Here is a 13,825-nt window from a genome sequence, read left to right as displayed (position 1 = left end):
AAACATTTTAATTTGACAAACTTTACAGTGGAATTAAAAGATTTAAAATACAGATGTACCTGTGATTCAACATATTTTATCAAATATTGAAGCAAAACTGGGTTTTTTTTGTTTTTTTTAGATGACTGTCAAATTACTGATTAAATTGTTATGGCTGAAAATGAATCTATTTCTCCACTAGATTGATGTCTATATAAATGAGCAGCCAAAGATTTCCTTCCTGGAGGTAAAAGGAAGTTTGAAAACTCAGGAGCTCTCCAGTGCTGTAACCAGTACCCTGGCCGACTCTACCAAGGAGGTGAACATCAAATCTCAGATTTGTGCTTTGGCGATGATCTAATTCGCACTACAAAATTTGGTCTGGAACTTCTGATTAAATTGAATTACTTATTAACCTTAATTAGATATTAACAGAGGTTAAAATGACGGTGTACATAACCGTAACAAGTAATTGTTGTCTGTACTTGCAGGCATGGGTGAACTTTTACCCCACTCGCGAACAGCAAACACAGTGTTGTGGAGAAAACGGACTGAACGGAGACTTGCTAATAGAGTACGATGTGAAGAGATCAGAACAGAAAGGAGAACTGCAGGTCCTAAAATCTTTAGAATTCACAGTGATATAAGAAACTCTGTTCTTTTCTTGAGTCTTTATTTACTCTGATCATTTTAACTTTGCCCATTTCTAGGCATTGAACGGGTATTTCGTTCACTACTTTGCACCCACAGATACCCAGCAAATCCCCAAAAATGTGGTCTTTCTTATTGACCGTAGCGGATCTATGCGTGGCACTAAAATTCACCAGGTAAACAGAAATTGCTTGCAACGTATGATCCATAATGTCATTAATAATAATAATAATAATAATAATAATAATGTGTTATTCAGTGTCATGTTGTGCTAATATAAGCCAAACTAGCTATAATATATAAGTGTTGGCAACCACATCTTTAATACACATTTTTAATACATTTTTATTTCATGACATCAGCTTTATTAAGCAAATCTTTATGAAAATTATTTTGTCAGGCATCAACTTTCTCCAAAAATCTATTATTACAGGAAACACATTTATACAATATTCAATATTTAATAAACACATACGCACAGCAAAAAATAATTTGTCAAACCATGTCATAACTTTATTTAGCTTATTACAATTGAATGCTCTTTGTAGTATTGTCCTACGCATGTCTTGTCGCACATCATCTATATTGCGTGTTTGTGGATTGATTGTTTTTTCTTGTTTGTTTTAATTAGACTCGCATGGCAATGCTGAAGATTTTGCAAGATCTGTCTGAAGATGATTACTTTGGACTGAGCACCTTTGACAGTTCTGTACACGACTGGAAACCTGAACTTCTCCAAGCAACAAAGAAAAATCTGCAAGAGGCAAAGGATTTTGTGAATACAATGGTAGCAAGAGGAGGTAAATAGGTGTAAAACTTCAAACAGAATTTGAGTCAAGGTGAACCACAATGGGGTCAAAAACAATCTTTCATAGTGGCTCACAGGGATAAAGTCTGGGTGCCTCTATGATTTGCTACAAATGCAACTGGTATTTGTTATTTTGCCTGACTGTGTTAAGACTAGCTACTTAATTAGAATCAGTAAATCGATGCAAACGTTTAAACGAATAATTTGCTATCTTCACTTCCTTAGGCACAAACATCAATCAGGCCATGCAAAATGGGGTGGAAATGATCTCAAGCCACCCACGGCAGGGTTCTGCCTCCATTCTCATCCTGCTGACTGATGGAGACCCCACTTCAGGCACAAATACACACCCACACCATGTAGTCATGTCAGAACTACGTCCTCAGTTATAAATGAAATGTGTTCGAAATCTGCTTTATTAGCATTTCAATAAATAAGTCAATAAATATGAAAACATTTGCCTGATTACAAAATTGGTTAGACAGATTAGTAAATATTTTATATTAAGTTTAAAACCGAACAAGTGTGAAATCTAATCAAATCCTCCACCCACACTTTTTCATTAAATTAATCGGCTTAACCTTTGAATCCAAATAATATTCATCAATTATATAATTCCTTTAAAGAATTACAGTGCAATGTTATAGTTATTATCTGATTGCTTGTAAGGTTATGGTGTGTAATATTTCCCAAAGCCAAAAATCACTAATTATGTTTTCAAAACGAAAATACGACTGTATTTGGTCCCATTTGTAGTCAGTTCTAACAATAGTGTCTTACAGGTGAAACAAACACAAGGAAAATTCGGAGCAATGCCAAAGAGGCTATTGGTGGTAAATTTCCTCTTTACTGCCTGGGGTTTGGATTTGATGTCAACTTTGATTTCCTGAAAGAAATGGCTCTGGAGAATGATGGAGTTGCTCGCAGGATCTATGAGGACTCTGACGCTGACCTCCAGCTACAGGTGGGATACCGAGCGCTAGTCAATTTCAAGTTTATTCTTTTTACACACTGATTGCCAAATATTCAACAGAATTTCACTATCAATGCTTAGGGTTTCTATGAGGAAGTGGCCACTCCACTTTTAACTGATGTCCAACTGAACTACATCGGAGCAGCAAATCTCACCCAGACCACTTTTAAGCAGTTTTATAATGGCTCAGAGATTGTGGTTGCTGGACAAATCACAGACAACAACCTGGAGACTTTACAAACAGAGGTCATCGCAATCTCAGTAAGATCATTACTGCTCTTACAGTTCTGTTCTTCATGTCCAGTTCCTTAGCTGCTTGTCAAATTTACTTCGAGTGAAAGAAAAGTTCGGCTTCGTTGTGTACCGAAGGTAAACTAAAGCATTATCTGTATAAAAAGATCAGCAGCCTAAACAGAGAAGGAAATCGTTAGGGGTTTGTACTGCCACACTTCTGTACCTTTCACTTGTATTATTATTTGCAGAAAGATACGAACGTAACATATCAGGACTCGGTTTCAATAAAAGATGTCATTGATGTTTTACCACAACATGAAAACTTCATCCAGAGACTGTGGGCTTATCTTACAGTGAAACAGCTCCTGGAGAAAGAGTGAGTGTTTTTCCTGTTTAATGCTTTACGTAAATAACATTCAGACTTTACAGCATGTTGTGATGTTCACATTTATATTTGTATTAGAATGACACTTAAAGGAGATGAGAAAGAAGCAGCTAAGAAAAACGCTCTGGATCTCTCTCTGAAATATGAATTTGTGACTCCACTCACATCCATGGTGGTCACTAAGCCACAGGAAGAGGAGATACACGTCGCCCACAAACCCAAAGAAGGGGAAAAGCCAAAAATACAAAGAATATCAGCCCAAATGACTGACTTGGGTAAAAAAAAAAAAAAAAGGGGGATATTGCACACAAGACAATTTTCCTTATATTTTAGTATAAGTTAACAGGAAACATCTAGATATCTGCAGCAAACAAAGGCCATAATCCTTAGGTTACAATGTATTTATTTGTTCAAGTCATCAAGTTAGAGATCAACTAGTAACAGTTTGTGTGGCATTGGAATGAATTAAAATGCATGTAAAAATGTAACAGACCCGTAATTAAGCAGACTGTAGATTTTTACCATCCATGGAACATCAAATGTCTGGAGGAAAATAGAACAAAAATGAAAGAGAATGTGCATCTTTTCCAATACAAATACATTTTTAATCTTTCTATGGACCATTCAAGGTGCCAGGAGTGGGTTTCAAAAGATGCACAAAAGACTCCAGGAATCAAAGGTTGAAGGACGAATTATATCATGTAAGAAAAGTTGAAGAAATGATATGCATGCCACTTCCGAATCATTTGTGAGGAGAAGAATAGTGCAGATTGTTGATGCTCTAATGTGGATAAATTGAAAGGTAAATTGGATCAAAGTTCCAACAACTGATTTAAAATGTGTAAATAATCACAATCTAGTTTTGGGATAAATACTTAAACTGTAAAAATCCTTGCAAACTGTCCATGTGGTAATTCATTTTTAATTGGTTTGTTTTCATATGCATTGAAATTCACACTGTATATTTGAAAACTCAGGATAAACTTTACTCTTTCTTGGGAGCACTTGAGCACTTGAATAATTTCTCTCAAACAGCTTAAGCATATCCCACTTAAGATCACTGGATAAAACCAGTTTAGATGCTGATACAATTAGAACTTGTGAAATGTATTTGTTTATACTGTATTAATTTGCTAAAGAACAAAGTAAAAAAATTAAATACAATAAAGAATACAAATAAAGGTTGTGATCAAAGGTTAGAAAAAAATGAAACATAAGAGGCTGGTGAAATTAATTCCTAAACAAAATAAATAGCTCAAGCCTAAAATAAAATATTAAAATATTAAGCTTTCGTTCAGTGGTCCGAAATTTACTAACAATTAAACAAATACTAAGTTTATATGAAATAGCTTTTTTCTTTGATATATTGATAGGATTTTAACTAAGAATGTACTGCATACCGGACAGAACGTAAGCCAGGAAATCTACCCACAATCGACTGGACCTACCATTTGAATAGTTGTTGTGCATTGCTGTAAAAATTGTGTCTGATCTCCAAAAGGATTAACTGATTTGTTGCTTCTGTGTTCCAAAGCGAGTGGCAGCGCAGACTCCCACTCTTTCTTATTACACGGAATCCACAATTTGCTTGCTATGGCACCTGTTGAAGCACCAAATCACTTTGGTGGTATGGATGAACTTACTTTACTTTCTATTTCATTCGAGAGCATTTATTATTTCAATAACTTCATAAATCACTTAAAATATAAGTCTCGAATATTTCTCACTTGTTTATTTTAAGTCTATGGTCTTGCTGGAGGCAATGCAGAAGTCGATTAACTGCGTGTGAAAAAGATTAACCCTTTTCCTGTGTTCCAGTGCAATTTTAACGGCCATGTGGTTTTCCTCAAACCAGTCAGAAATGTGCACCAATGGTGGTGATTTGAGTTGAGCAATACAGTGAAAGAATCATGTGACCTCAAGGGCACGACATTATGATCTTGAAATTGACTAGAACATTAATTTGTACAGATTTGTACACAGGACAGACAAGATAAATATTACTTTCTCTCTTAAGTACATAATAACTGCTTATGAATTATTAAAATAATTTACATGAAGTAAAGAGGAAGTCAATTAGGGCAGGCGAAAAACAGTACTTAACCTTAAACCAAATACTTATCTAACTATATACACAGACGTAAATATCTGGGAATTAATGATGCATAAAACATTACGACTCATGAAAAGAACAAATCACGAAAGCACGACTTTCAAGTACATGGTTTTATAACCATACTATACTGCAAATCTGCAAGCTCTCATAGAAGTAGCACAATACATAATGTACATAGTAATAATAAATAACATTTATGTAACTACATCAGTTACATAAATGTATTTTTTATCATTACGTACAGACTGGGATCTCCGTGATTCATTATTTTTGCATTGTGATGCATTGCACTTCTAGTAAATATAAGCATAATCTTCATTATTCTCATGGTTCATGCTATACACTGCTTCAACATTCCACTCATCATGTGAGATGTGATTAAACATTTGGAGGTTATTTAGAAACAAGCCATATTCCTAAACATTTTTCAGAAGGTCACGTTTATGACGTAAACTCATCTATTCAGTAAATTCATTAAAAAAAAAATTATTGTACACCATATTTATATTTAAAATATTTGTTCTGTCCAAAAGTATTTTTCCTCAGTAAATACACTTCTTTCTTGCTTTATAAAATAAATCGGCCTGATGTTTTAAACCTTTCATATCAGCTAAATCCCTCCATACTGGCCGAAAGAGCCTTGTTTACTGTGTGCATTTTATTAGAACGCATCATTTTAGCAGCTGTTTGTTTGCGCGTTTGAGTTACTTGTTTACATTTCTTACTCATGAGTTTATTTAGGCTTAATATTTTTCTCTGAATAGCAGTGTTTTAGGACTGAGTTTCTTTTCTCTATCTAGTAACTGTTAATATTTTATAGTACTACATTTAACTCTATGTTTTATAGCAGAATACTTCCTGACAGAACACCTCCGCATACCCTTACAGCCACACAGACCTAAAAACATTCTCATCACTCCCCATCCAGGTACAATTACATCTTATACAGCCCTCTAGTACATTTATTATTCAGTGAAGTACTTCATTATTCTTTTTCCGGCAGGGCATCAAACGAGATTCTTGATCTCTGCACAGCCGAAAGCTATCTGTTATGATGTTCCCATGGGCCATCATAAACTCCGCCTCCTTTTGCACTCATCATCAAGTAAGGAAACACTTTTAATTGTAATAATCTCAAGACCCTTTTGTACGTACATTTTGAAACAAGTACACATTCTGAGTAGAAATAGTTAATTTGTCATTTGTCATAAAACTCAAGACAGATAAAAAGAAAATGTTCAACACATAAAAGTGCAGTGTAGGTAGTTGAATAACAATTTGGATTATAAAATATACAGTAGATATTTTATGAACATTAATTTGAAATATTACACTAAACTACAGTGGATAAAAAAGTGTACACAGCCTTGTGAAAATGCAGGTTTTCAAAATACAGACACACAAAAAAAAAAAAAACGTGTTAAAATATGATAGATCTTCAAATGTCAGACTTCTAATTGTTCATCTTTAATGTGATTGTCTAAAAAGATCTAGAGAAACATTTTATTTAATCAATGGGAACAGAAAAAAAATGAATATTAAAAAACTCTACAATGCCCTGAGTAAGTTTGCACGCCATTTCATAATGGACCTCAGGCATGTGGGTAAAATAGCATACACAAATCAATTAAAGTCATTCTGATTCAAACCAGATAAGGCAGCTGTTGCTGTAGGATTTCCTAAACATTTGGGGTTGCATTCTACAAAGCACCATGGGCCACAAAATATTTCCAAAAAGAGAAACTGCAAAACAAAGTTGAAAGGTACTAATCAGGAGCAGGATATTAAAGAATATTAAAGACACTGAATGTACCATGAGATTAATAAGTGGAGAGAATCTGGCAACACAACAAAACTCATCAGGGAGGGAACAAGAGGCCAAAAGCAACAAATAAGGAAGTACAGGGATTTCTGGCATGTACTGGTCACTCTTTGCCTGTGATTAACCTCTCCGGTATTCTACACAAGTCTGGGCTGTGGGGTAGGGTGGCAAGATGGAAGACATTTTCTAGCAAAGAATATACAATCCCTATCTAAATTATAACAAAGGGTTTATTCAGTTCACCCCACAGCATGCCGGAAAATTAGGTTGAAATTTCTGGCCATAATTTTAAAAAGGTATGTTTGGAGCAAAGCCTATAGAGAGTATCATCCAAGGAACACCATACTGACAGTGAAGCATGATGGGGGCATGGTTGTGCTTCAGGAATGCTTCTTCTCAGCTGGACCAGGAGCACTTGTCAAGATGGGAAAATGAATAGATCCTTATACCAGGATATTTTTTACCACAAAACCTTATGTCCTCTGTCAAAAAGATAAAAATAAATAGGAATCTCACATTTCAGAATGAAAATGAACCAAAGGACAAATCAAAATCAACAGACATCACTTCAGAAAAAGATCATCAGTCCTAGAATGGCCCAGACCTCAGACCAGTCTAATAGAAAACCTAAGAAATGACCCAAAAGAGCTGTGCACAGGAGATCCCCTCGCAATCTGAATGAACTTGAGCTTTGCAAAGAAGAGTGGAATAAAACTCCAAAGATGTGTGAAATTAAGAGAGACCAATTCCTGATGATGTAATAAAGATAAAATACTTCTATAAAGTATTATTTCATACGGGGGTGTTAAGGCTAATTCAGTCAAGCTTTGGTATTTTTTTTGTGTATTTTAAAATATTCCAAATATCTAAATATTTAAATTATCTGATTTCTTGTCTGTTTAAATATTTGATTAAATATGTAACAAGTCTGGCACATATTTATGCAGTTACATTTTAAAAACCTGCAGTTTTATAAATTTGTAAACATTTTTATTTCCACTGTAAATTTTCTTGCACTTTGCTAATAAGTTATACCTTTTGGATATTTTTTCATTAATATTAATAATTTTTTTTTTTTTTTTTTACAAATATCAGCACAAGCAGAGGCATATTTAATTTCTCAATTGCTCTACCATTGTTGTTCATTGAGTTATTTTCTCTGTTTCTCTTTCCAGACATCTCTATGAACGCTGAGCTCTCGGGAAACGGCTTCCAGCTAATCGCTATCCATTACAAAACAGCAAAGCTTCTCACAAGCACTAATGAAAGTGTCTACTCTGATGAAAAATTTAATATAAAGCTTGTTTGGGGGCAATCAGGTTACAACAGTATTGAATTAGATAGGTAAAAATGTAATAACAGCAATGTCAATTTTTTTTTATTTGGCAGATGCACTTGTTCAAAGCAATTATATCCTTTCTACAGCTGAGCACATAAGAGTGCTACAATGAATTTAGTGCTACTGCAAATTTATGCTACAATAACTACCCAAATGCAAATATACGAACAAAAGAAATCCAAAACATAATGTAAAAAAATATAAAAATCAATTTAAGTTACTTTAAAAATGGTAAAAGCACTGTATGGTGTTTTCTTTATGTTTTAGTTTGAAATGATCCCAAACTTCTTGTTATTTGGCCCGAATCTTCTCCTCGCTGTTTCTCTCCATTTCTCAATTTTTCATTCTTCTTTGTTTACCTGTCCAGGGGTCTCATTTATACATGTGGCATGCGGACAAACCGAAGGGAAAAATGTGTGCACGCCACTTTCCACGGCAAGGATGTGAGTTATAAAAAAACAAACTTGGCGGGAGAAAGTGCGCACCTGTAACCTTTGCGTGAAAATTGAACTTTTCCAGCCCCGTTTTGTCCGTACGCCACGTTTATAAATGAGACCCCAAAGTGGTCCAGAGTTAAGCAGGTGGTGCATCAGTAATAATGGTCCATGGAGAAACATAGTTCTCCGTGTGGAGAGAAATGGACTAAATGAAGCTTCGAGGCAAATAATTTGCCTTTTATGTATATGAATTACGCGATAAATTATTTCCACCCTAAACTGGATACAACACAGGCTTTCATTGTATTAAAAAATAGTTTTTATATTACAAGAGTGAAGATATTAAAGCAACATTTGAGTGCACCAAGTGTGCACACTGTATAGTAGAAAAAACTGAATGTGTTGAACTTTCCACAGTATGTCAATATTTCTGAGAGACAAAGTACTGGACATCACCATGGGATCTGTACGTGTTGTTTTGCTCCTACACAAAAAAGGCAACGAGGTTTTCCTGTGGCCTTCTGTTCGTCAACTGCCAAAGGATGCTAACACTCAAGGCATTCTGGGTAAGCAAATTAAAGCTAATCTAAAATATCATTGTTAGAATGGTATGAATAATCCAGCTTTGATGTTGAATTAAAATAATTTTATATAATTCTGCACCACTAGTCACGAAATAAAATTCCGATGGCAAATTAATATTTTCTATTTAATATGCAAGGAAAAACTGATCTTCAGTACACCGAGTTACCAGACTCAAAGGTTAAAATCATGGATCAGGAAGTGCTTGCACAACTGTAAGTATATAAATGTGTAATTCTATATTTTTGTAGTACTGCTTTACTGACATTGCTAAAGCTAAGGGGCATGTGTGCTGTTACAGGACCTCTGCCATCGACTACAGACTCCCAGAAGCTCCTTCTGTGCAATGTTGGCTCGTGCCATTCCAGTCTGCCCTGCAGGGGGAGCTTTCTGACTTCACTATCTCACAGCTCTGACAGAAATAACTCTAATTCCCTTTTCTGTATTAAAATGCAGATGTTAAGGACTCGCTGTTGAAATCAGACCTTTAGAAATGAATCAAATGGAAATGGAATAAAATGAAAATTACATGTACTTCATGATCATTATACATTAAATCTGAACACGTGAATCTGAGACAGGAAGATGAATGTAGTCTGACTGGTGTTATCTACATTCCATGTTTGTGAAAAGGAGAAAAGCGGTAGTGCTGGCTAACGTCTAAGAGCATGCTGCCTGACCTGTAATACAAGGTTGAGCAGTACCAGGCAAAGCTAGTTATTCTTTGGAATTCAAAAAGTATGCAACAAAATGATATACTTAAAGTTCCTTATGCAACTGAAATCTGTAGAATGTAGTTTAAATACATTAAAATGTAAATTTGGCTGTAAATCCTTTATTTTGGTTGTATTAATAACACAAGGTGAGCAACTTGGCATAGCATGTATTTGCATAATAGATGAATAAGTTCAAGAAAAAAAAAAAGGAAAATAAATTCTCTAAACAAAAGTTTTCCTTTCATGTGTAGATTATAATATAGCAGCATTTCCAAATGCAACCACCTGCTGCACCACACACTATTTGAAGCACAATTTGGTTAACAGGGTTGATTACGTGGCGTGCAAATTCAATGGATTATATGATTCAAGAGAAAACACTTACGGTGGAAAGCAAAATAAGAAAGAAGCAAAGTAACTGTTGTGTGCATTTGTCAAGAGTTAAGAGAGAGAGAGTCAAGAAGCTTTTATTGTCATTTCAACCATATATAGCTGATGCAGTACACAGTGAAATGAAACAACCTTCCTGAAAAATTCCTGAGAAAATGGTGACAGTCATGTGGTCCAGTTCACTGATGCTTCCGTTAAAATGCAGCAACAGCACTTTTGCTTGTCCTCGCTGTTATAACTGTTGCAGGCAATTTGAGAATTTGAGTTTTCATTATCTGTAAGTGCTATAAAGCTTAAAAGAGCTAATTCCTTTTGAAAAACATTACAAATATCATCTTTTGGTCTGCAATAACTAATCGATAAAATCAAAAAAGTCAATGAAATTCGTCATCAACTGTTGCTGTTATTTTTTTAGTTGGGCTGCTCAAATTGCATTTTAGCAAGACAGGAAGAAAACACAGGTGCTTGGGAAAATGAGGGACAGTACTGGCAGCAGGAAAAAGTGTGTATCCCGAGTCATACAAGCATTTTAAATTAAACGCAACTGAATCACAATGGATTCAATTAAAAAGGTGCAAACAAACACTAAATCTAAAGGCAGCAAATAACAGCAGCAGTAAACAATTACATTTTTAATCACGGTTGTGATTTTTAGCGAATGATTTAACAAATTGTACATCAATGCATATTTTTTCTATTTTTAATCAGGTCTGTTAGCTCGCTGGGTTTCCCCGTTTCATTCTCTTTTCATTGCATTTATCCACTGCAACAGTGACTTCTCTGCTTTCAAACGAGATTTACTGCACCTTTACTACGTTCAAATGCTTGTTTTCAATGTTTCTATATTTCATTTATGCATATAAAATGTAATTATTATTCAAAATGGAAATGATTATATATTCCAGATGCTTAGCAAATGAACTAAATATCTGTGTGTTGTTTTTTTTAACTTTCAAATGTTGCATTATATATGTTTTTCTACACATGGTTGTCACAAATACAATACATATGTTAATTAACACACCTTGGTTCACCTTTTATACTCAGATGGCTTTTTTAACAGAAAGAAACAACCCAACATGAGTGAATTTGTTTAAAGGAGAAATTCCCCATGCACTTCAACACGCAGCTTCTAGAAGCTTTAAAATGGCAAAATGAAAGAGAATTAAACTCTAAATGCTTTTGCAAGTACAACATTATACAGAAATACCATGAATTAGGGTTTTTTTAAGTTATAATAAGCAAAACATCAAATTAATTATATATATATATATATATATCCGATTGATCAAAGAAAGTTGCAGCCATAGTGATCTTAGAACATCATCAGAAAGCAGTCCAAATAAAACCTTCTGGAGAAACTTAATTACTCCACTGAACCAATAAAAAGTCAAATGTCCTAAAAAGAATATAGCATATAACCGATAAATAGTTTGGCTACATAAAAAAAAAAAAGAAAAAAAAAAAAACAGAATTTGAGCCTGATGTTTTAAGTATAAAAACCTGACAGGTGGAGAGTTAAATATAAGCACAATCTATTAACAATGTCCAACCTTAATAAATGACACAGATAAGGCAAATGACTCGGTAACTGTGAAAGTACACTTAAATCCAACACTCGGGTATTTGCATTCCATTCGGTTTATTTGATACCACATGTTGCTGCTGAAATTCAAATAATGAGAATAAAGCCAGCTAACCACCCAGTAAAAGATGACTTTATTTTATCTGGGCTTCTATTAACATCACACATTGGCAAATGTTTAAAGAGGTGCAGATAAGCCTCAGCGAGCTGTAACACTTAATTAAAAACTGACTGTAATCTGTAATAATATTTGTGCATCCAGTATGCCTGTGTTGAAAGCTGCTAATCTGTGCTCATGCTCGATAAACACAAGTTTTCTTAAATATGAGAACTCTGCAGTGACCAAACATGAGAAGGTAATGTGTCAGAATGAAGGTTCTTCCTTTGCACAGGTTTTCCACAGTGCCACACTAAATAGATCATATAGCTCACAGCAGATTATTTATACAGCTGTGCTCTCTTTTACATTAGATTGTCAATAAAACACTGAAAAGGTCATCTATTTTAGAGAAAACAACATTCTGTATGACTTCAAGATTCAAGGAAATGGGTTTGATCTTTGTAATCAAATTTTATAATCAAAATGTTTCCTTTAACTTTCATTTCAAGCTTGTGTTTTAAAATGATCATTTATAACCCAGATGTTTTTATATTAGATGAAAGATTTGCATGGTAAAATCATGCTTGTTCTTTCATGTGGCATGCTTGACATACTTGTCTTTATGAAGCTGGGTAATTGAGAGAAAAGCTGGGTAGTTTCATGCAACCAAATCCTATTCTAAAAAAGCAGAGAAACAGGTGCAGTAACATCAACGTGTGGATTCTTCACATTTTTCCTGATTTTGCCATTGTTTTTAGAGATAATGTCTAGTAAAATGATTGTGTAGGGGAAAGTGTTAATTAAACAAATGTCAAAGAACATTTATTTGGCCTGTCAAAAATGTCCTGTTTAGAGATTAAATGATCCATTTCACAGCCTAAATATCTGATTAACAGCTGAACTGAACTAAGTCAATTAGGACAGGTGTAATAGTGTTTATTCACCTTTGATTTGAGTGGGTTGAACTGATTGTGAATTTGTGTAGGTACAAGCTACAGGTTTATGTGCACCCCTTACTGAACTGTAGATCTAGTGTAAAATTCCTGTTCTTGTTGTGCAAGATTGTGGTGCTGGAGAACAACCACATTTTATGGATGAATGGCATGACATACAATAAGAATTCCACCAAACAGGAGATTATAATTTTTTTATGATGCCAGTGCAAGAGGGTGAATGAAGGTCAAGCAAGCAGTTACGTGACAAGCGACATTCACGATATATGGTATGCAGTGCTGCGCATGAACAGCTTTCACCCAGAGCACAGTCCATTATGCTGCTGCTTGATTGAGCAAACCACAGGCCACAAAAAAGGTTTGGGGAAAAAAGGTTCACACTTTTCACACAATGATATGGAATTCTGGGCTTAAATGGCCCCAAGTTCAGAAAAAAAACATGACAAAATGACAGTATATTATATGGACAGTCAGCAGTGGTGACACCAGAAGGGGAGCTCAATATGGAACTGTCTAATGAACAAAGAAACTCAAATGTAAAGGATAAAAGAGTAACTTTATCACCAAGGTTCGAAACATACCTGCCTATACAATCAATTACACAAACAACTTACCTACATATTATAACCATGCATTTTTTGCATTTACATTTCTGCTTACATTGATGCAACAATGCAGCATGTGTTTTATACAACCAACAAAACTTAAATCAATCTAATCAATGCTCAAACATTCTACATTTACAGAGCAATGGC

At 34.6% G+C, this 13,825-nt stretch overlaps 1 protein-coding gene across 1 annotated transcript in view; it reads left to right on the top strand.

Annotated features, from left to right (window-relative positions):
- Positions 1–10,157, top strand: part of LOC310722266 (uncharacterized protein) — a gene marked incomplete at its 5' end in the record, with an annotated part of 30,895 nt that extends 20,738 nt beyond the window's left edge. The window contains 17 exons of the mRNA XM_083534617.1: positions 182–298; positions 471–593; positions 690–806; positions 1,262–1,430; positions 1,664–1,774; positions 2,221–2,402; positions 2,493–2,672; positions 2,894–3,021; positions 3,109–3,305; positions 3,660–3,731; positions 4,565–4,657; positions 5,994–6,074; positions 6,150–6,251; positions 8,144–8,312; positions 9,162–9,310; positions 9,466–9,541; positions 9,628–10,157. Of these exons, the coding sequence (XP_083390743.1) occupies positions 182–298; positions 471–593; positions 690–806; positions 1,262–1,430; positions 1,664–1,774; positions 2,221–2,402; positions 2,493–2,672; positions 2,894–3,021; positions 3,109–3,305; positions 3,660–3,731; positions 4,565–4,657; positions 5,994–6,074; positions 6,150–6,251; positions 8,144–8,312; positions 9,162–9,310; positions 9,466–9,541; positions 9,628–9,742 (2,181 nt within the window). The 3' untranslated portion in view covers positions 9,743–10,157. The remainder of the gene's footprint in view (positions 1–181; positions 299–470; positions 594–689; positions 807–1,261; positions 1,431–1,663; positions 1,775–2,220; positions 2,403–2,492; positions 2,673–2,893; positions 3,022–3,108; positions 3,306–3,659; positions 3,732–4,564; positions 4,658–5,993; positions 6,075–6,149; positions 6,252–8,143; positions 8,313–9,161; positions 9,311–9,465; positions 9,542–9,627) is intronic.
- Positions 10,158–13,825: the final 3,668 nt, after the last annotated feature.

This window comes from Silurus aristotelis, assembly GCF_946808225.1.
Source record: "Silurus aristotelis genome assembly, chromosome: 28".
Classification (NCBI taxonomy): domain Eukaryota; kingdom Metazoa; phylum Chordata; class Actinopteri; order Siluriformes; family Siluridae; genus Silurus; species Silurus aristotelis.
Note: the sequence above shows the minus strand (reverse complement) of the source record. Positions and strands in the feature narration are given on the sequence as shown.